At 36.5% G+C, this 25,669-nt stretch overlaps 2 protein-coding genes across 2 annotated transcripts; one reads left to right on the plus strand and one right to left on the minus strand.

The window, feature by feature from the left end:
• Positions 1-48: 48 nt before the first annotated feature.
• On the minus strand, positions 49-1,977 carry LOC111393299 (casein kinase 1-like protein 10). The gene is made up of 3 exons (XM_023018760.1): positions 1,310-1,977; positions 1,138-1,178; positions 49-381 (listed from the first exon to the last, which is right to left on the minus strand). Exons 1-3 carry the CDS (start codon positions 1,383-1,385, stop codon positions 235-237), a joined length of 264 nt encoding a protein of 87 aa, XP_022874528.1. The 5' UTR covers positions 1,386-1,977; the 3' UTR covers positions 49-234.
• Positions 1,978-17,213: 15,236 nt separating this feature from the next.
• LOC111393300 (dolichyl-diphosphooligosaccharide--protein glycosyltransferase subunit 2) lies at positions 17,214-25,371 on the plus strand. The gene is made up of 19 exons (XM_023018761.1): positions 17,214-17,546; positions 18,166-18,358; positions 18,452-18,541; positions 18,902-18,964; positions 19,090-19,159; positions 19,335-19,399; positions 19,839-19,893; positions 20,631-20,758; positions 20,859-20,974; positions 21,326-21,395; positions 21,686-21,787; positions 21,921-22,010; positions 22,109-22,257; positions 23,385-23,496; positions 23,575-23,658; positions 23,988-24,068; positions 24,186-24,410; positions 24,552-24,674; positions 24,936-25,371. The coding sequence occupies exons 1-19, from the start codon at positions 17,392-17,394 to the stop codon at positions 25,050-25,052; spliced, it is 2,088 nt and encodes a 695-aa protein (XP_022874529.1). The 5' UTR covers positions 17,214-17,391; the 3' UTR covers positions 25,053-25,371.
• Positions 25,372-25,669: the final 298 nt, after the last annotated feature.

The raw sequence follows: 25,669 nt of genomic DNA on the forward strand, positions 1-25,669 counted from the left end.
GAAAATTTAAAAAAAAAAAAAAAAAAAAAAAATAAATAAATTCAAAATTCAAATCATCATTTAACTCCATAGTTTATAAAGCTAGAAGAGCAGGTTAATGGTTCAGTTCTCCTTTGATTGCAAAATAATTTTTGCGGAAATATGTAACATGTGTCGAGAATGGCTAAGGGTTGCTGAAATATGCTGCTAGAAAAAAAAAATATCACAGCATCAAATTATAGAAACTATTGTTAATCAGAATGCTGTTAGCCATAACTTATTTCCCATCTTATCCAGAATTGCAAATGAGAGAGAGAGAGAGACTGCCTTACTTCCTCCTTGGAGAAGCAAATAGACTTTTGACTCATAGTGAAGTTGAGGGTGCTTGGTCTTCACAGATTCCTGGTAATTGCAGTAGTTACAATTAAAAATAATAATAATAATAATAAAAAAATAATAATAAATTTATAAGTGATTATCATAAAATTTTATAAAAAATACTTTTAACTTGTATCTTCTCAAGTTTTACGCTATAACTTGCATCTTCTTCACGAGTGTTTAGAGATTTTTATGAGTCAAACCTAAGTAGTCATATTGAAAAGCATTATCTTCATAACTAAGAAAGATGCACGTGATGACTACTAATTTCTCCACGTATCAAGAAAAGAAAGGTTTAGTGTTTACAAGTTGGTCACAGTTTGCCACAGCATACAAGTTCACATTCTAAAATGTAGTAGTTACGAAAAAAATGGTCCATGATCAAATTTCATGTACAGGTTAGGATTTCGTTGTTGTTAAGCTGAAAGTTTGTTGCCGTGGTTGACAAACTTCGCTAATTGTCCTACAAAACGAGAGATTGAACTAAATTTGTTCATGCATCTCTATTATTCTTGTTTCATCCAAATTATTTTTTCCCACTACATGCAGGATTATAAATTTTATATAGTTAAGAAATTTTAAGTAAAACCATAGATCCAGTATCATTAAAAAAAATACAAAAATGCTTCAAATGTTGATAATACAATGAAAAGCCCATTATACATGACACATTACACGTTATCAAATAAATCAGTCCAAGGGAATGAGTTGCCTGGACCTTAAACAACACAAGCAAGACCAATGACAGATGTAAAAAAATAAATAAATAAATAAGCATACCAGCTTGACGCCCACTTCTTCCCCATTTAGTAGGTTCACACCTGTGTCAATGATGCATAAATGATCCAACAAGATGAACAATAATCCCTTAACAGTAACATAAAAAGACCAAAAGTAAAATAAAAATAGACTCATTTAATTAACAAGTCTCATGTATAAAGAAAAAAATTACCTAAATAGAGTTCACCAAATGAACCACTCCCAATTTTCCTCCCAAGCTTAAATTTTCCACCCACAGCATGCTCCATGGAAATTGATTTAATTCAGTAATTCCCCAAACTCCAATAGCACCCCCAACGTAATTTCTTTTCTCCAATTTCAACGGCAGCTCAGGATGAAAAAAAAGAAACCCAGATTACAGCCGATGAAAATCCAGCAATTAGGATAAAAATCCTCCACCTCCCAAAAACAAAATTTCCAAAACGTCACCGTCCCCCACCCTGGATCCAAGAAATCAATTGATCAAAAAGTTTCCCTTTTGATTCTTCAACTACATACTTGAACGTATACAGAAACTCAAATCAAGAAATTACAATCAATCCTCATTGATCGAAAAATTACACGCAACCATACAATTTCTAAACAGATATTATTGAAATTCAGAAAGTGACTGTTTCTTTGTTTAGTTTCTACAAAGGAAGTGGGATTAGTTGGAGTACGATGATTATGGGGAAGAAATTCGGGGAGAAAAATGATCTAGAATTGGGGTAGTAGAGCGAAGGAAAAATAAAAGGAACTGAAATAGTTAAGGGAGAAAAACAGTGGTATGTATGGTTAAGAAAGAGCAAACTGGATATGGGGCGTAGAGGGTGCGTGAGTGGGGGCAGACATTCAGATTGATGACATAGCCCATATTTTTATTTCAACCTCCTTACATTGTTAGAAATATTTGTCACATTTTTTGACATAATATCACGTAACATCTTATAAAAAAACAGTAAATTTTTACATCCAATCATACTCTATCAACAAATCATATGTCAAAGAACCTGACAACATTTTCTGGTAAAATGGTTTAATTCTACATCATTTTTTTAAAATATAACTCTTTAATTCTCAAACTCAATTTAATTTTACAATAAAAATAATTTGCACTTAAATTTTTCCAACTATTTAATCACATTCAATATCCAAAACATCATAATTTTCAAAATAGTGACCATCAATGGGAGTATAGTACTATATTCCAAATTATTTTTTCTCGAGTAATGTTATTATTGTATACATAATACCGTACATATATATAACACAAAAGAGAGAAATAAATAAAATAAACTTGATGATTATAAGAGTAATATTATTCATCATTATCGGTCCAGATGATAATTACATGGTATTAAATGATATATTCATTTAAGTGTAAAATCACATGACTCATTTATTTAATTAAACATATAAAGTGTAGCTACTTAAATTGGCATCTATCACCATCCGGTGTTAGATAATATTATTCTTATTTTATTCTTTCTCTCGTTAGAATTTAGTTGAGACCCTGAAGTCTATGGGAAATTTAATTGGGAGTTGTTAGTGAGAATTGAAGAAATCTTGAAGGAGATCAAGATGGATAAGGAGAATGTTTTCGCGATTTGGCAATAGTTTGGACTCATTTTTCAACTCAAGTATTCCATTATTGGCTTTTTTTTGTTACGTTAAGACTTCACTTTATATTAGACTCTTCATTATATATTCTCTTAGTGTGTTGGGGATTTATTTATTTATTTATTTTTAATTATAATATGCAGGGTACAACACTTATTGATATTTACTAATTGTCTGACTTATTAGTTTGGTATTGAGAGATCATTTGTAATCATCCATTTTTTAATTAGTGAATTCTCCCCTTCAACCTGTGATTTTTTTCCCAAATTGGGTTTTCACTTAAATCTTGAGTTTGTTGTTATTATTTTCATATTGCCTATTGTTGTTTTTCGTAACAAAGTAATATCATAACAAATTAGTATTGACTCGTTTTTTCTATCAAACGGTATCGGAGTTAGGTTCAACAGTTCCTAGGAGAAACAATTCGATTTCGTATTAGAGCAAGGTTTGATCAATTCAAATCGAGGTTTGATTTTTCGACACGACAAGTATCAAGTTCGATATTCCTACTTTTGGATCGTAACACCAGATTTTTGTCTAGACATTGGAGGAGAAGCAACATAAGGATTGAGTTATGATAAAGGGGCAGAGAAGGTCCTAGTTATATGCCTTACAGGATTCTATAATCACATTTGATGCTACGGTCACTAAATTGAAGAAAAGAGATACTAGACTTTAGGAAATTTGGTTATTTACGCTTTGATAAGCATTAACTTGGGTGGAGTTAGTTATGATCTTGTTGCTCATGATGGTAAATAGAACAAAATTTGTTATTCGGACGGAGTTAGTTATGATCTTTGTTGCTCGTAGTGATAATTCAAGCAAATTTGGTACTCGAGTTAATCTTATTGATAAAAGTAGTGCTTGTATTCAGTTGACATTTATTGAGTTTGCCCTTAGGGGTTTTAGTGGAAGAAGTGAAGAGTTTTGTTGGAGATTTTTTGTTTAAGAGTTAAATTCTATTCCTTGTAGTGAAATTTGTTTTCAGGCGGAAATTTTTGTTGAAAATTGAATTTTTGTTTCTTGTAATAAAATTTGTCTCAAGGTAAAGATTTGTTAGAATTTTGGGTGTGAGCCGGATTATATTGGAAATTTAATTGGGAGTTGGAGGTGTGATTTGAAAAAGTCTAGAAAGAGTCCATGGCAGATAAGAAGAAGGTTAGTGATTTGACAGTGTTTGGATTTCCATTTCAACTCAAATACTCTATCGTTGATTTTACCTATATTATTAAGACTCCACTTTATATTAGGCTCTTTATTGTATTATATTATCCTAGATTGTTAATGAATATTCTTTGATTATAAATATGCGATGTATAACTAGGGATGATAATCAGGCTTGGGCTGCTCGTGGCTCGGCTAGAAAGAAGCTCAAGCCAAGGCTCGGGCCAAGCCTCATTTTTTGGAGTTGGCTCGAGCTAGTATTAAAAAAAAAAAAATTAGTTGCCTATTTGGTAGCTAAAATACAGCAAAGAGGTATATTAAAAAAATTCAGAAATTGAGCTCGGCCCTGAATATTCTTTGATTATAAATATGCGATGTATAACTAGGGATGATAATCAGGCTTGGGCTGCTCGTGGCTCGGCTAGAAAGAAGCTCAAGCCAAGGCTCGGGCCAAGCCTCATTTTTTGGAGTTGGCTCGAGCTAGGCTGACCCATATTAAAAAAAAAAAATTAGTTGCCTATTTGGTAGCTAAAATACAGCAAAGAGGTATATTAAAAAAATTCAGAAATTGAGCTCGGCCCGACTTGGCTCAGCTCGATAAGGCCCAAGGCAAAAGCTCGGGTTGAGCCTTAATATTTTGGCCGAGGGCAAAAAAAAAAAAAAAAAAACTTGTTCCGACTCGACTCAACTCGTTAACATCCCTTTGTATAACACATATTAACATTGAACAATTATCCAACTTATTAATTTGGTCCAGATAAATCCTTCATAATCCTCCATTATTGAATTAGTGAATTTCCCTCTTGTGCTTGTTATTTTTTTTTTCCCGAAATTTGGTTATTGTTGTTATTATTTTCATACTTGCCTATCCTCATTTTTCCTTACAAACTAATATAATCACAAATTGGTATTGGCTCTTATTATAAAATCCCTCTCCCATGTTATCCATTTGTACACAGTAATGTAGGAATAGCTTTACTTTTCTCTCTCTCTCTCCATCAATCTATGAATAATTTTATAGAAGTGGCATTATCGTAATTACAATTTTTTGTGACTTATCAATTTAAAGATTTTAATGAAAAACTTATAAAATTTGATCTCGGCCTCAACCTCAACCTCAACCTCAACCTTGACCCTGACCCTTTGGCCAATAGGGACATTCCTATATACATAGCCCCTCTTGTCAAGATAGTCTTATTCCTTCTTGAAAATAGAATATGAGTATTCACTATTAAAAAAAAAAAAAGGAAATTTTGTTTTATCATTTGTTATTTAAAAAATGAATAATTATATTCACACCACAATTTTGATTAGTAACACAATATTTTAATTACAAGAAAATTTTTAAGTTTTACTTCTTTTATACTTGGATTTTGTTATTTGTATATAAAAATAGTACATAAACGATTACCGAAAATGATGTAGAGGGAAAAGAATGGATGAAAAAGTTAGCTGAATTTTAAATTGTCAAATGATAGAGTGCCATATGAGTATTATGTAATCTCTTATATAAATCTTGATGTAGATATAGCAATTTCCTTTATACTTGTATTATCAACTTTTTCCTTCACATTCTTATCTTTAACATTGAATTAATTACTCCAACATATTTTATTTTTGATGAAGCAAATATTCTGTCTTCGTAATTCGAAATAAGCAACAACCGCCCAATCACTATTGAATATTAATCTAATCTCTCTCTCTCTCTCTCGAGCTTCATTGACAAACGTGCACACCCTAATCATCAGATTATTTTTCTATTTGTTTATTTATGCAAGCAGATTAGTTTAAAGTGGTTTGACATCAACCAAGTTTGTTTGGAGTTGGCGAACCAAACTGTGGACTAATTCTACTCACATTTTCCCTAAAAAATTCTGGCAAATCCAACCTAGCTATGACATCTAGATCAATAGTGATATTTTGTGAAACAAGCAGGACAAAAAGGAAGACCCATGTAGATCTAAACTCGACATCGTTGACCATAAAAAACATTGTGCATCTACCGCTGCATATCAATAACAAGCAGTTCGATCAACTTCTCGCGCCTAATAGGATCGACCCCTTCAAGTAATCATTACACTGGAAAGCAAGAGAAATGCAATTGTCTTCATTTTTCATTAGACTTCACAACATAAATAGGCAAGAATATGTTCGAATGATAACAATATGGAACATAAGCTATCATATCGACATGAATACCTAAGAAGCAAATAAAAAATACCAGATGGAGCACTCAAACATCTTAACACCAAAAATGTTTGTTTGGAGTTGGCGAACCAAACTGTGGACTAATTCTACTCACATTTTCCCTAAAAAATTCTGGCAAATCCAACCTAGCTATGACATCTAGATCAATAGTGATATTTTGTGAAACAAGCAGGACAAAAAGGAAGACCCATGTAGATCTAAACTCGACATCGTTGACCATAAAAAACATTGTGCATCTACCGCTGCATATCAATAACAAGCAGTTCGATCAACTTCTCGCGCCTAATAGGATCGACCCCTTCAAGTAATCATTACACTGGAAAGCAAGAGAAATGCAATTGTCTTCATTTTTCATTAGACTTCACAACATAAATAGGCAAGAATATGTTCGAATGATAACAATATGGAACATAAGCTATCATATCGACATGAATACCTAAGAAGCAAATAAAAAATACCAGATGGAGCACTCAAACATCTTAACACCAAAAAATTGGGTTTGGCATTGATAAACGATAACATAATGGAATTATTGTAGTCAAAGATCGACTGGCCCAATCAAAACAAAATAACAAAATAGAAATGGAGTAGAAAGAGATAAAGCAAGATATATCAAAGTAATTCGCCCAAGCACAACATAATTTATCTAATATTTGTCTTCAAAGACACAATGCTCTTCCATGCGGCAAAAAGTCGAGCTAATATTTACTGATTTCATGCTCCATTTGTCCTACATTTTTTTCTTCTCTTCTATATGTCAACAACGGTTCCAAATGTTGGTTAAATCTTATTTGCATCAAGAATCTTGGAACCATTTTATCCTATTAGTAATTAAACCAACGCATTTTGCTCAGTTCAAATTTTTTTACTGTTCGTTTTGGTTTTATATACGGGCTTTGTTTGATAGTTATTTTAATAAAAAAAATTTGAGAAGAATGAGTTTTGAAATAGTTATTATTTGGAAAATGTGTAGTTAAAAATATGATAAATTTTTGGGTTTATGTAAAAATAATATTTATTCTGAAAATGTGTGATTAAAAATGAGTAAGAGGAAAAAAAATCTAAAAAATTGTTATCAAACGGGGGATAAATTTTAAATTACATACAAAAATTTAGTCAGTGCGATAAATACGAATATTTTATATGAACGAATTGTAGTGGTTAGTGATGAATTCACGTGATTGCTAATTTGTAACGTAATGCCTCAAATTTGCCAAAGTCCTGTGTCCATCGTAGTGCTGTGTCAACTATTTTTGTCGCTAAATGAATGATGACTTTACACACGTCACTAACATTTGTGACACTAAAGACTATGTGATTGTAAAATTTTTAGTGACGGAATTGTCCATTGCTGAAGCCCCTTTCCAGATAGTGAGTGGTGTGAACCAAGGATCCCTAGCCTAGTCTGGACGCACAAATCTCTCTCTCTCTCTCTCATGGATCACAAGATTGGCCCCCAAGATTTTGCATCCCAAGAAGCCTTCTTTTCATTCTTCAGTCGGCAAAACCTGAAACAACCAACACACACTTATAGGTAGTGTTGACCCCAAAATATGTTGTCAATAGATGCCAGACCTACACGTGCACATGTAAACGAAAGTCCAACAAGCAAAGACATGTAGACGGTCTAAAACGGACAGATCAATGGTGTGGGAGTAGATCAATGTCGCGGGACGAGAACATTCGAAATCCGACGAGATGTTCGTAGACTGATTGTACAATAATTACCAATTAATATTTGTAAATGTATATGTAAAAATATGTAAACTCGTAATATGTTGCAAGATAATAAGAAAGAGTTGAGTAAAGTGTTGTTCCTTATATTGATTCTTGCATTAGCCCTTTAATATTACACAAGAGAAGTATTTATAGTAGTAAATGTGAAATGGTGGCCCTTGGATGAGGAGGCATGTAGCCTCATCCCCTTAACTCAAACATCTAATCCTATGCATCATTCTTGACTTGCTAGCTTGCTGTACATTTATTGCTTATGCAGAACCTCATACCAGTGACAAGACTTAACATTTACACTTCTGACAAATGTCCCATCAATCATTCAAACAAGATCCTTATGTAGAAGATCTCCTGAGAGAAGTGATCATGGAAGATGCTCATTTATGGTTTGGAGGCTTCTGCTTTGGCCACTCACATAATACTTCCGCTTTAGGGCTTTGGCTACCTTTTCATAGTGTTCTTGCATCATGGCCTCAGCTACCTTCACAAGGGTCTCGGTATATGGGCTTCGACATGAAGGGCCTTAGCCATACATACCATCTCGACTAGAGCGCCACGTGGTTCAGCATGAGTGGGCCATAGCCCCAGTGGATTGGTCAAATGTGTCAACACGTAACAATAATCCCCCAAGTCCAAGTATAATCATTTATGTAATGCATGAACTTTAATGAGGTCCAGTCAGTGAGTTGGGGGTAAAATTTGAAAGAATTTTTGAATCCCAAATAATAGTCTCCCAAATCCAAGTATAGATATTTATATCATGGTTGGAGTTAGAAATGATATGTTGTGGATGAATGATGAAGAAGCCGAGGTGGTTGAATAAATTGAATCTTCGAGGATTGTGAAAACTGAATTGCAATGAAGAGGCCGATGTGGTTAAGAAACCGAACCTGTGAGGTTTGTGATGGCTGATTTGTGATGAAGCCGAGGTGATTGAGAAATCGAACCTGCGAGACTTGTTATGGCTGAATTGTGATGAAGAAGCCGATGTGGTTGAGAAATCGAACCTGCGAGGCTTGTGGTGCCTGAATTGTGATGAAGAAGCCGAGGTGGTTGAGAAATCGAACTTGCGAGGCTTGTGGTGGCTGAATTGTGATGAAGAAGTCGAAGTGATTGAGAAATCGAACCGGCGAGGCTTGTGAAGGCTGATTTGTGATGAAGACGAGGTGGTTGAGAAATTGAACGTACGAGGCTTATTATGGCAGAATTGTGCGGTGAAGTCGAGGTCGTTGAGAAATCGAACTTGCGAGGCTTATGATGGCAGAATTGTGATGAAGAAGCCGAGGTAGTTGAGAAACCGAACTTGTGAGGCTTGTGATCGCTGGATTCTAAGGCTCAAGCTGCTAAGGCACCTACTGTCGAGGCACCTCTACCATTAGCTGGGCTTAGTGTAAATCACTTTTCAGTTTATATCAATGTATTGGCCTCAGACCCACCTTTTGTAATCTTGATTGAAGATCAATGTAATCTATCTTCATCATATATTGTTTTTCTTCCAAGTGCATTGGCCTCGTTAAGTAGTTGAACTTAAGAATGGCCCGATAACTAACTCAAGTAGTAACTTGAACTTGACATCCTAACTCCAATCACTTGAAATTATAACTCAAGCCACATGAACAATGGCTCAACTCAGATTGAACTTAAGCAAGTTGTGACGTCCAAGTGAGTTGAAGTACTTAAGTTTGATAACTTTGTAACTTGAATGGATGCTTAAACTGAACAACCTTTCAACTGAATTGGATTACTTTGGCATTCTAACGGCTTTGGTAGGTCAGTTGAAAAGGTAGAGCTGCGTGGAGCTCGTAGCGATTGAGCCTTGTGAATTAATGGATAAAGGAGATTGATCAAAGTGGAGGCTTCTTCCTTTAGCGTTCAGCCTCGCCAAAAGAAAACATGTGGCGTACGCCTCGGAGTTCAAGCGAGGTGACCCAGAATTGGGATCAGGACCTCTCCTCTAAGGCGTCGATGCTTTCCAATATGGTGAATGGTTCAGCCATGTTGAGGCTTCTCCCCTTAGCGTTCAGCCTCGCCAAAAGGAGGCAAGTGGCGTACGCTCCAGAATTCAAGTAAGGTGGCCCAGAGATGGGATCCTGACCTCTCCTCCGAGGCGCCGATGATTTCCAACATGGTGGATGGTTCATCCATGTTGAGGCTTCTCCCCTTGACGTTTAGCCTCGCCAAAGGGAAGCAAGTGGAGTGCGCCTCAGAGTTCAAGCAAAATGGCCCAGAGATGGGATCTTGACCTCTCCTCCAAGGCGCCGACGATTCCCAACATGGTGAATGGTTCATCCATATTGAGGCTTCTCCCCTTGGCGTTCAACCTCACCAAAGGGAGGCAAGTGGCGTGCACCTCGGAGTTCAAGCGAGGTGGCCCAGAGATGGGATCCTGACCTCTCCTCCGAGATGTCGACGCTTCCAACATGGTAGATGGTTCATCCATGTAGAGGTAATATAAGCTCTTCGAGGATAAGTAGATGTAACATGGCTAAGGCAGAAGCAAAACTCTTAAAGATAGACAGTTGCTATAATGCAATAACTCGTACAGTGAGGCATCTCATGAAGTGGGAAAGAAATATCAAGCTGGTGGCTCGTCTCAAACTATAGGAGTCTTACAAACAGCCTCGGAGTAACGATGTCTTATGGCTAAGCTCGATAGTCAGAGGTGAGGGATAAAGATATCACGAAGGAGGTTAGGAAATGCTCATTTTTCAAGGGCTAACATGTCTGACCAGGTGGAAAATAAACATCCCGCTAATAGTTCTCAAACTATTATAATCTTATAAATTAACTTGAAGTAATGAAGTCTTAGGTAGTGGAGGTGCTGAAGTATAGGCAAAATATGGGGCATCATATGGTGAGCCCAAAGCATACGCAAGGATAAGGCTTTACATGATGAGCCTGTGGAAACTCATGCTTGTATATAAGCAAAATATGAAAATTGCCTTCAAGTCCTTCAGTATTTTTGTAGCAAGGTCCATCAACTTTCGATCTTGTATATTTTGATCCTCATATTTTGTCATTTTATTTCGATCATATGTACCCTTGATAAAATTGCATTCACAGTCCTTCATCTTTGGGAACATCTACATGTCAGCCCCCAAGTTCACATTTTCGTACGCTTTTAGTCCTTTTATAGCATTTGAGTCTCATGTTCCAAGCATTACCACCTCTTCAAGTTTACTCACATCATGGTTTCTTCATCAGAGACCTCATCTTTGTAGGGGGTTCTTTTATTCAAGGTCACTTCTTTAGAAGCCTCTTCTTTTTCATGGGGCCTATTTATTCATTGCCTTTTCTTTAGAAAGGGCCTCATTAAAGGCCACTTCTTTAGTTACCTCCCCCCTTCGGGGGGTCTTCTTTTTTAATAGCCTATTTTTTTAAAGAGGGGTTCTCATCAATGGCCACTTCTTCAACAGCCTCTTCCTTCTCAAGGGGACTTCTTTTGCATGGCCTCTTTTTTTGAAAGAGGGGGCCTCATCAAGGGCCACTTATTTAGTTACCTCCCCACTTTGGGGAATCTTCTTTTTTAATAGCTTCTTTTTCAAATAGGGGGCCTCATCAAGGGCCACTTCAATGGATTCTCCTCTTTGAAGGGGTCTTTTTTTGCATGACCTCTTTTGTAAAAGAGCCTCATCAAGGGCCATTTCATCAACCTCTCTTTATTGGGGGTCTATTTTTGCATGGCCTCTTCCTTAAGAGAGGGGCAGCCACTCGTTTTATGCAACGTGGTTTAACTGCAACTGTACAGTGTCAAGTTTTGTAATATAGTATTGAAGTAAGAGTGTCGAACTCACAGTGATTATATTTAATTTTCACTAAGTACTATAATTATGTAATTTCTATTTTATTTAGATGAATGTATGATTGAGTTGATGTTTTATGAATGAACGATTTAAACTAAACAAACGTAATTGGATGTGACAAATTTTGAGAATACAAATGATCAAATGAGAGGGTTTAGGGATTGATTTCACCTAACTTTCAATTATGATTCAACGAATTCAAATTATTCCAATTAATTTTCCCCTATTTAAAAGTAAGAATCCTAATGCATTTCTAACCCCCTCTCTCAAGCACCGATTAGAAATTAACCCCTAGATTCCAATTCTAACATCTCTGTTCAAAATTGAAAATCAAGAATTTAATAAATATCCGATTCTTTTATGGAGTAAGGTTCACGGATTTATACTTTCTTTCGAAACCTATAAGTTCTATGTTGTATCACTTTTATGATCACGCCTAAATTCCCACTCTCTCGAGCATCGAAATTGACTAGTATGAAATCATCCAATTATTGATTAGGCAATTGAAAACATTAAAATCATGATACAATTAAATATGTGCGGGAAAATCAAAGAAATAATTATAAAATCATCAAACCATAATCTTGATTCAGTTACATTAAACCCCTAGATAAATTGTTTAATTCATGGTATAATAAATGAAAATCATACAAATTATAATAAACAACATAAGGAAAAGGATAGAAAAAACTAGTCTTTCGAGTAGATCTTCAATCTTTTTCCTTGATGTTGTTCATCATTCCTTTTGATTTCTTCAATTTTTGCCTCCTTCAAACTGTGTGGTTGAATTGGGCCAATAAAAGAATCTAAAAACATAAAAACGCGTTCTCCCGCATATTCGATGCCTTGGCGCCAAATATGGGCGCTGTGGTGCCACCTGTTCTGTTAATTTTCAGTCATATGGGCGCTGCGGTGCCCAAGATGAGCGCTATGGCGCTCGATTCGGTCGAAATGGCAGACTGCACACCCTTCAGTGTTTTTAGTATAACTTTTGCATCCGATGTCCAATCGAGATGATTCAAGATGCATTGGAAAGAAAACTCAAAGGGTTATAACTTTTCTTCAGGCATCATTCATCAACCTGATCGTTTGCTATGATAAAAATGTGTCTCAATATGAGACTAAAACTCCGAGGCATAACTTTTCGGTTGGAAATTGATTTGTGATCATATTTTGACGAAATTTGATCTCTTTGACATCATTTTTTTCATAAAATTGACTCCTAGAACTCTCGGACCTTCATTGCGAGGTTCAACACAACTTTTCAATATTTGCACTTTAGTCCCCGAATTTTGGATCTCTTACAATTTGTCCATTTTCTCCAATTTCGACAACTTTTGCTTATTTCTTTCAATTTCATCAACCTACATCACAACATCAAAACACATATTAAAAGGCTCTAAAACACTCTCAAGAGTAGCAAAATAACAAATTAGGTGGTATAAATATCATGAGTGTAGAGCACTCATCAGAGGGCCTCATTAAGGGCCTCTTCTTCTGCTGCCTCTCCACTTTAGGGAGTCTTCATTTTAATAGCCTCTTTTTTCAAAGAGGGGGCTTCATCAAGGGCCACTTCATAAACCTCTCTCATTGCTGGGGGCTTATTTATTTATGGTATCTTCCTTAAGAGAGGGGGCCTTATTAAGGGCCTCTTCTTCGGCCGCCCCCCCACTTCAGGGGGTCTTCATTTTAATAGTCTCTTTTTTCAAAGAAGGGGGCCTCATCAAGGGCTACTTCATCAACCTCTCTTGTTATTGGGAGCCTATTTATTCATGGCCTCTTCCTTGATAGAGGAGGCCTCATTAAGGGCCACTTCATCAACCTCTCTCTTTATTAGGGGTTTATTTTTACATGGCATCTTCCTTAAGAAAGGGGGCCTCATTAATGGCCTCTTCTTCAGCCGCCTCCCCACTTCAAGGGTCTTCATTTTAATAGCCTTTTTTTTTCAAAGAGGGAAGCCTCATCAAGAGTCACTTCATCAACCTCTCTCGTTATTGGGGGCCTATTTATTTATGACCCCTTCCTCGAGAGAGAAGGCTTCATCAAGGGCCACTTCATCAACCTCTCTCTTTACTGGGGGCCTATTTTTGCATGGCTCTTCCTTAAGAGAGGGGACCTCATTAAGGGCCTCCTTTTTAGCCGTCTCCCCACTTCAAGGGGTCTTCATTTTAATAGCCTCTTTTTTCAAAGAGGCGGGCCTCATCAAGAGCCACTTCATCAACCTCTCTCGTTATTGGGGGCCTATTTATTCATGGCCTCTTCCTTGAGAGAGGGGGCCTCATCAAGGGCCACTTCATCAACCTCTATCTTTACCGGTGGCCTATTTTTGCATGGCCTCTTTCTTAAGAGAAGAGGCTTCATTAAGGGCCTCTTCTTCATCCGCCTCCCCACTTCAGGGGGTCTTCATTTTAATAGCCTCTTTTTTCAAAGAGGGAGGCCTCATCAAGGGTCACTTCATCAACCTCTCTCGTTACCGAGGGCCTATTTATTCATGGCCTCTTCCTCGAGAGAGGGGGCCTCATCAAAGGCCACTTCATCAACCTCTCTCTTTACTGGGGACCTACTTTTACATGGCCTCTTCTTTAATAGAGGGGACCTCATTAAGGGCTTCTTCTTCAACTGCCTCCCCACTTCAGGGGGTCTTCATTCTAATAGCCTCTTTTTTCAAAGAAAGGGGGCCTCATCAAGGGCCACTTAAATAGTTTCTCCCCTTAAAGGGGGTCTTCTTTGGCCTGACCTCTTTTGTAAAAGAAGAGGCATCATCAAGAGCCGCTTGATCAACCTCTTTCATTACTGGCCTATTTATTTATGATCTCTTCCTTGATAGAGGGGGCCTCATCAAGGGCCACTTCAATAGTTTTTCCCCTTTGAAGGGGTCTTCTTTGGCATGACCTCATTTGTAAAAGAGGGGGCTTCATCAAGGGCCGCTTCATCAACCTCTCTCGTTGCTGAAGGCCTATTTATTCATGGCCTTTTCCTTGAGAGAGAGGGCCTGATCAAGGGCCTCTTCTTTAGTCGCCTCCTATAGTTCTGGGTGGCCGCTCTCGTACCACCTCTCTTGTAATGGTGGTGGGTCCTGCGGTGCACAGCTAGGACAGCTGCTTGTCTTAGGGGCTATATCCTCTTCTGTGCTCATTTTTTCCCTAGGTTTTGACTCCAAATTTTGTCTAAGTTATGAGGCTTCTTCTTGTTCTTTTTCAAGAACAAATCTTTTTTCAAGGGGATGCCCAAATATTCCTTTTCAATAAGTTTTCACCACAAGGTTGTTCGTGGTTATAGTATGATTTTCCACAGACGGCGTCAATCTGTTGACTCTAGAATATGTTGCCAACAAATATCGGACCCACTTGCGCACACGTAAGTGAAAGTTCAACACGCAAAGACACGTGGACGGTCTAAAATAGACAGATCAAGGACATGGGAGTAGCTCAATGGCGTGGGACGAGAACGTTTGGAATCCAGCGAGATGTTCATAGATCGATTGTACAATAATTATCAATCGATATTTGTAAATGTGTATGTAAAAATGTGTAAATTCGTATTGTGTTGCGAGATAATAAGAGAGAGTTGAGTAAATTGTTGTTCCTTATATTGATTATTGCATTAGCCCTTTAATATTATGCAAGGAAAGTATATATAGTAGTACATGTGAAATGGTGACCCTTGGATGAGGAGGCATGTGGCCTCATCTCCTTAGCTCAAACATCTAATCATAGGCATTATTCTTGATTTGCTAACTTGCTGCACATTTATTGCTTAAGCAGAACCCCCATATTAGTGACAAGATTTAACATTTACACTTCTGACAAACGTCTCATCAATCATTTAAACAAGATCCTTATGTAGAAGATCTCTTGGGAGAAGTGAACATGGAAGATGCTCCTTTATGGTTCCAAGGCTTCTGCTTCGGCTTCAGGGCTTCGGCCACTCACATAATATTTCCGCTTTAGGGCTTTGGCTACCTTTTCATAGTGTTCTCGCATCATGGCCTTGGCTACCTTCACAAGGGACTTGGTAGATAGGCCTCGGCATGAAGGGCCTCGGCCATACATACCACCTCGGCTGGAGTGCCACGTGGTTCGACATGAGTGGGCCATAGGCCCCAGTGGGTTGGCCAAGTGTGTCAACACGTAACAGGTAGGATGCTAGACAAAACATGAATATGATGACACTGTCAGTACACTATTCGATAATATAGGTCGGTCACCTAACTGTTTCGATCTTATTGACATATGGAAAGAGGAGCTCTCTTCATGATGACAAGCATGGGCAAATATAATATGGAGACATGGAGGTCAGCTAGGGATGCGCTTGGCTCGGCCCTTTAACCCACGAGTTCGGCTCGAGCTCATGGCGAGCCGAGCACGTGAAAGACAAGTCGAACTCGGCTTATTGCTTGGGGGCGAGCTCGCGGGCAGAGCTGAGTCCATGAGCCGCTTACGAGCTTGTATTTTAAAAAAAAAATTTGGTAATTTTGTACGATTTGACTTTTAAAAAAAAATTACATATTTTTTTACGAGCTCGTCAAAAATGGCTTGTGGGCACACGACCCACGACTTGTGGGATTGAGCCCCTTGCTCGGCTTGGGCTCGAGCTCATCATTTGTGGAGCTCGAGCCGAGCGGTCGAGCCGCTAGGCCCGTTTGACATCCCTAAAGTCAGCTGTCATACTCTCAATTTCAATTTTTGGTTAACAAATTAAATGAATTTTAATTATACGATTTGGCGCCCACAATTAAAATTTTGTACTTCAAGATAGTAACCAAAGGATAATGTAGTATTTTGACAACGATAAAACTTTTCCATCACTTTTTCCTTTTCCGACTTTTCACCGTCCAGGGCTTCCATTGTGCTATTTCTTTTTGCACATTGTCATTCGTAGATATTGTGTAAATTGTAAAATAAGAAAAAGTGGAAAAGGTTTGAACTTTGAACTTTAAAGAATCAACAAAGCTATGGCAAGAGAAACTCATGTAATTTGAAGTCTGAAATAAAAATGGTATATCAAGAAATTTTTGGTGACGACGAGTTTACTTTTTCATTTTCTTTTGCTAAATGACTAATTTATTTATTATTTATTATTTTTTGGATAAAAGAATAATTGCCTCTTTTGAGTTTTCATTTTGAGATTTTTGCGCTTGCTTAATATACAGATTTTGTAATTTTTTTTAAATTTAATTTGCCCCACAATTTTACTCTGCCTTGATGACATGAATGGAAATATGCTAAAAGGCTATTGGTGCATCAGTTTTTCTATCACAGAAATATCTTAATCTTGAATAATAAGAGGTACACATTAATTTTCTGAGGGAGCCAAGGTTAAATTCCAAATGTACCCATAGTTTTCTGTTTATTGCCGATTATATCCTCTTATTTTTCTTTCTATTTTTGCAATTTAAAAGTTTGGAATTTTGTAAATGGCTATTAAATTTTTAATATATTTTTCTCTTCTTTTTTTTTCAAAACCACATTTTCCACTATAATAATGTTACACGTTAATAGAAAATTTTTCGTTTCTTCCCAGAAAAAAAAAGAAAAAGAAAAAAAAAGGGCACATTTGGATTTTAAATCCTGGGCTCACTCAATCTTCTCTCTACTGTTGACTTGCGTACAGTAACTGGGAACCGAGTCTTCCCCCTCCACACTGATCAGAGTTCTTGATATCAATCTATAAAATTTCTAGGGTTTCAATAGAATCAATTATCATAAATTTACCTACCTGATTTTATAAATTTTCATTACCAGCAATGGCCAGAAATTCTGGTTTGTTGGTTCTAGCTTCGGTGTTATTAGCATCAATTGTATCGATCTGCGATTCAGCTGGCATCTTTAATCCGATATCTGACTCACATAGATCTGCTGCATTGGAACTCTTCTCTTCCTCCGATGGATCTTTTGGAAGGTCAATTTTAAACCCTCCCAAAACCCATTTGTTTCTTAATAAACGTTATATGTAGATAAATCCTCTTTGTAATTCTTTTTCTATGCTCTTTTTGTTGTAATTATCTATTGAGCCTGTGCTGGGTTATATTTGCTGGTTTGGGCAGTTTGATGTCTTTTCTTTCCATGACTGAAGAACAAATGGTGTTTGGTGTAATTGATTAGTTTGGTTGTTGATAGGATCGGAGGAAAAAAAAAACTAAACGTTGGACGAATTTGTGATCATTACTCCATTTGAAATCCAAATATCAACTTAATACAAGTACTAGATGTCTAGACGGTAATATGGTAATACAATTACTAGATGTCTATATGGTAATATAATGACTTGGAAACCAGATTTGCTTCTTCTCATTTTTTTTTTTTTTTTTTTTTTAAGATTGAAAATGAATGGAAGAATTCATCTTTCTTGTTTTTCTGATTGGAAATGTACATGAATTATGAAGTTGATACTGTCCCTGTCTTCCCCGTTACATGCAGAATGACAACTTTGGATTTCACATTTCTTGTTAATAGGGTGAAACCTGAAATTTTCTTTCTTCAAGATGGTTGAATGTCTCACGTGATTTACTCCTTTTCAGCTTGGAAGAGACATACGAGGCTTTAAGAACATTTGAGGTTCTTGGAATTGAAAAAGAGCCTCTCACGAGGACTTCAGTTTGTGCATCTGTATCTGACGCCCTTACGTCCACCTCATCATCTCTAAAGGATTTGTTCCAGGCGTTAAGAGTTAATGGGATACTGAAATGCGAGTTAAATGACAAGGCTTTTGCAGTATGATCAAACTATTTGTGTTCCTGCTTTTAGTGTAAAAATCACTCTCTTCTGTTATATAATGCATTGATGCACATTTATACTTTTCGCCAGGAAATTGTGTCTAGACTTAAAGATTCTGTAAATTCTGCGAATTCGCTTTTTGATTTCTACCACTCCATTGGAGGATTAATGCTTATAAAGGTAAACCAATTTTACTCATTATGCTCTTTGGAACCGAATCTTCTTTACTTAAAGGGTTGGCCTGCATTTAAAGCAACCGAAAAATATCCTTAAAACGTTCTAGGCAATGAAAGAAACCTGCCCAAAAAATTGAGGAGTGGTAAAAATGGCCCAAAAGGAGTAAGATTAGGGAGGGAGTGCTTTGATTCCTGGGGCTTGCACCTCAGTGAGCCAAGGTATATGCCTTAACAAGGCACTCAATGCTTTATTTTTGAGGCTTATAATCGAACCTTTGCACGAGATGCAGCTCAATGAGTGAACCTCAGATGCTTTTGGAAAAACTGTGCACAATTTCCTTTTCTCATTAATTTGTTTGTACAGGATCAGACTTCAGAAGTAGATGTGCATCTTGGTGATGCTGATAGAATTTTTCGTTCTATAAAGGTGTGTTCGACACATGTTGTCTGTTTCTTCTCAATTATTATTTTTTATACATTTTATGCTTTCTCTAAAAGATTCTCTGTATTTAGTATATTGCGAATGACTTAGTGATACTGGATTTGTGGCAGGCTCTCAGCCAAAGTGATGGAAGGTGGCGTTACAGTTCCAACAACCCTGAGTCTAGTACTTATGCTGCTGGTAAATACTTGTTATGATGAACTGTATTTTTTGTAGATACTCTCAGTTGTAAGTCTACTAACTAAACAAAATTTCTTCATCTGGCTGAACATTTTTTTTTGTGCTGGAGGTGAAATTTTTATTACTTACGGTGGTTTATTACTTTGTAAATGCTGATAATGTTATGATTTAATAGGTATGGCACTTGAGACCCTGGCTGGAGTTGTTTCATTGGCATCTTCTGAGATCGATCATTCTCTGGTAAGTATTATATTTCTTACTTTCTTCTCTCTAAAGAGCTTAGTGTGTTTAAGGACACTGGCATGGTTAACTTTTTGCCTGCAATTGTAGAGACAGCCAGTTATGCCTAAATGATTGATATAGTATTCCAGTCTGTTCTTGTGATAGAGCCGTCTTCTTATCAATATGACACTCATTTATATTGGAATTGTTCTACCTTTATTTGGGTGTAGAGGATTCTGTTCATGGATGTTGCCATGTATCTTGTAATGTTTATCGCGGCATTAATAAAAAACCTTTCTCTGCATTATGATTGGGTTATTTTTCCTTTCCCCCTATGATTTCTCTTCCATAACATTACACCCAAACATATGCATGTCCCTTTATCTCAGAACATTTGATGGTTAATATGCATGAAGCTATCATTGGCGTTCTGATATTAGTCTGATTTCCATGCCAGGTTGCTACTCTGAAAAATGACATAATGAAGCTTCTTGATGGTGTTGAGAGATATGGTACATTTCTATTTTTCATTTTTCTTTTTTGGATAAATACATCTTTCTTTTACTTTTCTCTTATCAATTTTTTGATTATGATACGTTCTGCAACTGAAAATTCTAGCCGTATCAGTTTTCTGTTATGCAGTTAAAATATACTTTGTTCACATTAGCTGTTTAAGGAAGTAAGCTTATTTTGGTTCGTACCTACTGTATGTTTAAAACTCTCAACTGTGCTCATTCTGGAGTCTCTAGTTTTTGACTTTGATATTTTATCAAATTTCAGATTTCTGCAAGTTTCAGTTCTAAATAATGTTTTAGAGCCTGTTTGAGCCCCATTTTTTTGCTCAAAATGTATTTTCGAATAGTATTTTGATGGACAATGTGTGGTTAAGAGAGAGAAAACTGTATTTTGAAAATATTGGGGACCCGACCAAACAAGGGCTTAAAGCTACACTTAATTAGGCAAAGTCATACCCTTCACAACTTTGCTTGGGAATTAATTGATAGCTGTTATAGTTTATAGTTAGCTCATTGATTCAAAAAACTCTAAATCATAGTTAAAGTATGAAGTTTTGGTATCTATGAAGTAGGAACTTCATGAAAGGCCTTCTTTTGTATTAATTCTAGAACAACATTGTCAACAGACAACATGCCTGTAGTTTCTTTTGTCGTAACTGAGGTGTTAACTTAATGTAATAAATTGAATTATTATAGTTTCCTTTCAGAATGTGACGTTGATGTTATATTTTTAGATGATGGCACTTGTTACTTTGATGAAAAATTTGTTGATGCACATGGGCCCCAGGATCCTCTTTCAGCTTCCTTGTCGGTAGTGCGTGGGATTACTGCTTTCGCAAGTGCCACCCAAGAAAGTTTGAATGTGCGTTTGTGAACATATATTTTGCCACCTATTCATTTAGAGCATGTTTCTTTGTTGTTCTTTGTTTGACATTCTAATATCTTTGGTTTTAAATTCTCAGCTTCCAGGGGACAAAATATTGGGTTTGGCAAAATTTTTCCTTGGTGTTGAAATTCCTGGCAGTGCCAAAGACTTGTATCACCAAATTGATGCCTTGTCTTGCCTGGAAAACAGTAGGTGAGTAATCACATAAATTATGTCTTCTGGCTCTCTCAAGGACTTTCTGTTCGATCTATTATATGTATAAATATCTCTTCATGCTATTTTTATGCATGCCTTTAAATTCACTATTTCAAAGAAATCCAAGTTTCAACATTGATTAATCTTTGCTAGTTGCTTCTGGTACTTAGGTATTTCCATTCAATCTGGCTGATACCGTACACTATTGATATGTTGAGATCTGCAATGAGTAGGACTTGTTACTTGGATATAATCGCTACTCACTTCCAGTTGTGAATTCGTTGGTGTGGGCATCAGTTTGTTATATTTTGTTCTGAAAATGATTTGAATCTTTTATTTACTGTACAGGGTATCTGTTCCTTTGATTTTATCACTTCCAGCTACCGTGATCTCAGTTTCCAGGAAAGACCAACTTAAGGTGTGGCACCTTAATCATATTATCATGTACTCTTATTCCTTGCAATTTTACATTTTTTATATCTTCCCTTTCTTCTTTTCCTGAAATTCTTGTATTTATTTTCAGATTTTTTATTTCCATGGTGTTAAGTAAATATTTGGCATATGAGAGACAGTACTCCAAAACTGAGTGCTTTTTTTTTTTTTTACGATCCAATAGATTATGAACTGCAGATTGCAGAATAAGCATCAAAGACTGATATTGCCTTGTGCATGTTTTTCTTATTTAGCTAGCTGCATTGTTTGTTTTAGGTAAGGGTCAACACCGTATTGGGTTCTGCTGGCCCACCTCTATCTGTCAAGCTCATGCAGATTTTTAGCTCTGGTTCAAAGGATGCTTCTGTCATTGACCAGGTGCTCCCATTTAATCAGAGCTGTATATAATGTTCTATTGCTAATTATGCTTTATCTGCCACTACAAAGCATTCTCACTTATACATGTTTAGTACACATTAAGTTGTAAGGAATTTGCATTCCTTTGATGCAGGAACTCAAGTTTGACCCTGAACGGGCTGTTCATGTCCTAGAAACATTGCCGAAGAATGTAGATGTTGGAAAGTACATATTTTCTTTTGAGGTACATCTTTTATTGCCTGATTTTAGCCTCTTTCAGTTATATGTTTCAGTCTTCCCTTTACCTAACGTACTCTGATATTCCTGGCTCCCTATTGGCAGATTTCACTTAATGATCCAGAACATAAGAAACGATACATAACTGGGGGACGAACAAAAGTACCTGTATACATAACAGGAGTAATCGAAGTTAACAATGCAGAGATTGCTGTACTTGACAGTGATATTGGGAGTATAGAAATTCAGAAAAAGTACTTTCTTTACTACCGTTTTTCTCTTTTTGTCATATAACCATTATCCTCAAGTTTGCTCCTATCTTCTCTCTTTTAAGCATTTTTACTTCTAACTTCACCGGTATGATTGTTTTTTTTACCTCTTGCCCTTTATAGAGTTGAGTTCTTCTCTGTTATTTTTCTTGGGCCATTGAAAGGACTCCATAGAATGAATATTGTGGAGATAAGGGATACTAAGGTGGATGTATCACAATACAAGAACGGATGAAATAGGAAATGAGAATATAGACTAACTGGTGGATGTCTGTGTATAAATTAAGCGAAAAATGACTTGGGCAGTGGTTGGTACATATCTAACTAGATCTGAAGAAGTTGTCTACAAGAGCGGTGCAATCCTAGACAATTTAGATGAGGTGGGGAAAGAGGGAGAGGTAGACCAAAATTAACTTGGCTTTATGTGGTTGTAAATTATTTGTTTGTATTTGGTCGGCTTATAAATGTAGTGATGGACTAAATGAAGCGGTTAAAAATGATTCATTTTGCTGACCTATCACTCAGTTTTGTTGATTCTCTACTCCCCCTCCTTATCTTTTGTTTGTAAATTATTTTGTGGGTTGTTTCATGTGTCTCATCATTTTATTTTTACTATTATAATGTATCACCATGCTCAGTTTTTCCATTTTTAACTATAGTTCCTGAAGCCCTTGTTTGGTGGTATTTAAAATCAAGATTTTAATCTAAGTCAAAGTCAACAATTAATTTTAACCACATATTTCATGGGATCCACAACTTTTCAACCACATTTTATCAACTTTTATCAAAATCTACTAAAAATCTAATTTTAATCCCCACCAAGCAGGGCCTAAATCTCAAATTTTATGCTGTCTGCAGCACTGCATTGTAACTATGTCCATTGCATATTAATTATCTAAAATTGATTTTAGACAGCTTTACTTCTGGAAGTAAATTTGATCAAATTATGCAAATATAAAAATGAATTTAAATGGGCGAAAAATATGAATTTTCAAGTGGTTTGGATATTATTTACTTATTCATTTACTTCCATGCTTCTTGCTAGCATTGATGTTTTTTCTCTGAAACTAGTTTGACGGCAAATTTTTTATACTCTTTATTTTGTAATCCAGGCTAGATTTAGCTAGAGAGAATGATGTTGCTTTATCTGCAAACCATCTCCAGAAATTGCGATTATCTTTTCAATTGAGTACTCCATTTGGAAAAGCTTTTAAGCCGCACCAGGTAGGTAGTCCATCTTGTTGAGCCTCTTCAAGAACACTTAATGCAATTCGGGAGTGTTAAAATTTCTGTTACAAGCAGGCATTCCTCAAGTTGAGACATGAGAGTGGAGTTGAGCATACCTTTGTGGTGGGCAACTCTGGGAAGAAGTTTGAGATAATTTTAGTAAGCACTCCTTTGCTTTTTTCCAACAATCTTTTTTGACTATGAATTTAATCTGCTTAGATGCTCAATGGGATTTTAGAAAATCAAACATTGTCTCAACCACAAGTTGTTTAAACCTTTATGGTATGTTTAAATTGTAATTTGTGCTTGTTAGTATTGTTTTACTATTTAGCTTAGTACTTTTGCATGTTTGTACAACTAATTAAATTGAATGAATGGTTAATGAATAGTTCCATATGTATTACTTGCTTCCACTTCAATAACAATTCTCTTCAACGCTTGCACAATTTCTTCGAAGATCTAATTTTGAATGTTTAAATTTCTTGTAGGATTTTCTGGGACTGGTTGATAAATTCTTCTATTTGTCGGGTAAATATGATCTTCAACTTACAGTTGGAGACTCTGTCATGGTAATTGTTGCATGAAGCTGAATTGCTACATTTGTCCTTCTCCACCCATCCACGTACACACATGTACACGTCCATGTCACGTATGCATTTATCTGTGTTTATTTTTTTCTATTTCAGGAGAATTCTATTTTAAAACCTCTGGGCCATGTTGAATTAGATCTTCCAGATGCACCTGAGAAGGCTGCTCGTCCTCCTTCACAACCTATTGACCTATATTCAAGATATGGGCCTAAGGCAGAGATTATTCACATTTTTAGGGCTCCTGAGAAAAGGCCTCCTAGAGAGCTGTCACTTGCTTTCTTGGGCCTTGTTCTTTTGCCATTCTTTGGTTTCTTGGCCGGGGTACCACCTTATCTAAATTTCCTCCTCGCATATTTGAATGGTTTTCTGAATTCTCCTTTTATAGTCGTCTGCACTTACCACTGTAATCTTCCTTAGTAGTTTTTGAGATTATGGCTAATATAGCAATCTTTCTGCCCGCAGCTCTTGCACCTACGCGTGAACCTGAAGAATTTGCCGAGGTCAACTGTTCCTGCAACATTTGCCATTCTCTTCCATTTGGGCATTGCATCTGTTCTCTTACTGTATGCATTATTCTGGTTCAAGGTTTGTATCTGGTTCTATACACGTTCTTTTTCAATTTTTGTTCCGTTTTGTTGCAATGGAGTTTAGCATGTTGATGATACAAGTAATCATTTGCAATTGGTAAAGGGGTTCTGGACTATACGACTATGCATTCTGTGTGTTCGTGAAACCTACGTCATTTTCGTGACAGTGGTTTTCTTAGCCGACTGAAATAGACTTTGTTAAAACGCATTAAGTGGCATATTCAGTCCGGTTGACTTCATGTTTGTTTTCTGCTTGCAGTTGGATCTATTCACAACATTAAAGGCACTTGGGTTCCTGGGAATTTTCTTGATGTTTGTCGGACACAGGACCCTATCCCACCTTGCTTCTGTATCAGCCAAGTTGAAGTCGGCTTGAGATATCTGAACGTGTGTCTAGAAAACCCGACCCAAGGAAGCTTCTCACGAAGAACTAAGTTAGAAATCCGATTCAGCTCTGTTGTAGGGGTCAGCTACTATTGGTTCAGAATTTTCGTCGCCGAAATTTTGATAGATTCATGGATTTGTGGAACTGTAATACATGATCGTTTTCTCAAGGAGTCTTAACTATGAACGACTTATTTATGGTATACGTTCAGATCTTTTTCACGAGTCGTCGACAAATTAATTTTTGGCGACTGCCCATGTAACAACAAATATAGAACTGTCGCTAAATTTATATTCATCCTTCTTCAATACTGCTGTCTATGAAGTTGCATGTCATCACTAATCAAATATCCGGAAGTGATTCTTGTGTTGCTAATTTTGAATCGATGAAGCCACCTTTTTTTCAGCGACAATTTCAAGATTTGCAAGTTTGAATTGTCACATAAAACTAAATTTGAAATAGTGTGATGCAACGCAAAGGGTTTGTTGGGCAGGTTTTTGAAAAGTCAAAAGCTGTTCTTGAGATTAAGAAATTCCTTTCGAGCCCATTTGAATAATTTTCTGAAAGTGTTTTTGGTGGTTAGAAAAGTTTTTAGATGAAACTGATGA

The sequence above is a fragment of the Olea europaea genome, chromosome 4, assembly GCF_002742605.1.
Source record: "Olea europaea var. sylvestris chromosome 4, O_europaea_v1, whole genome shotgun sequence".
NCBI lineage: Eukaryota > Viridiplantae > Streptophyta > Magnoliopsida > Lamiales > Oleaceae > Olea > Olea europaea.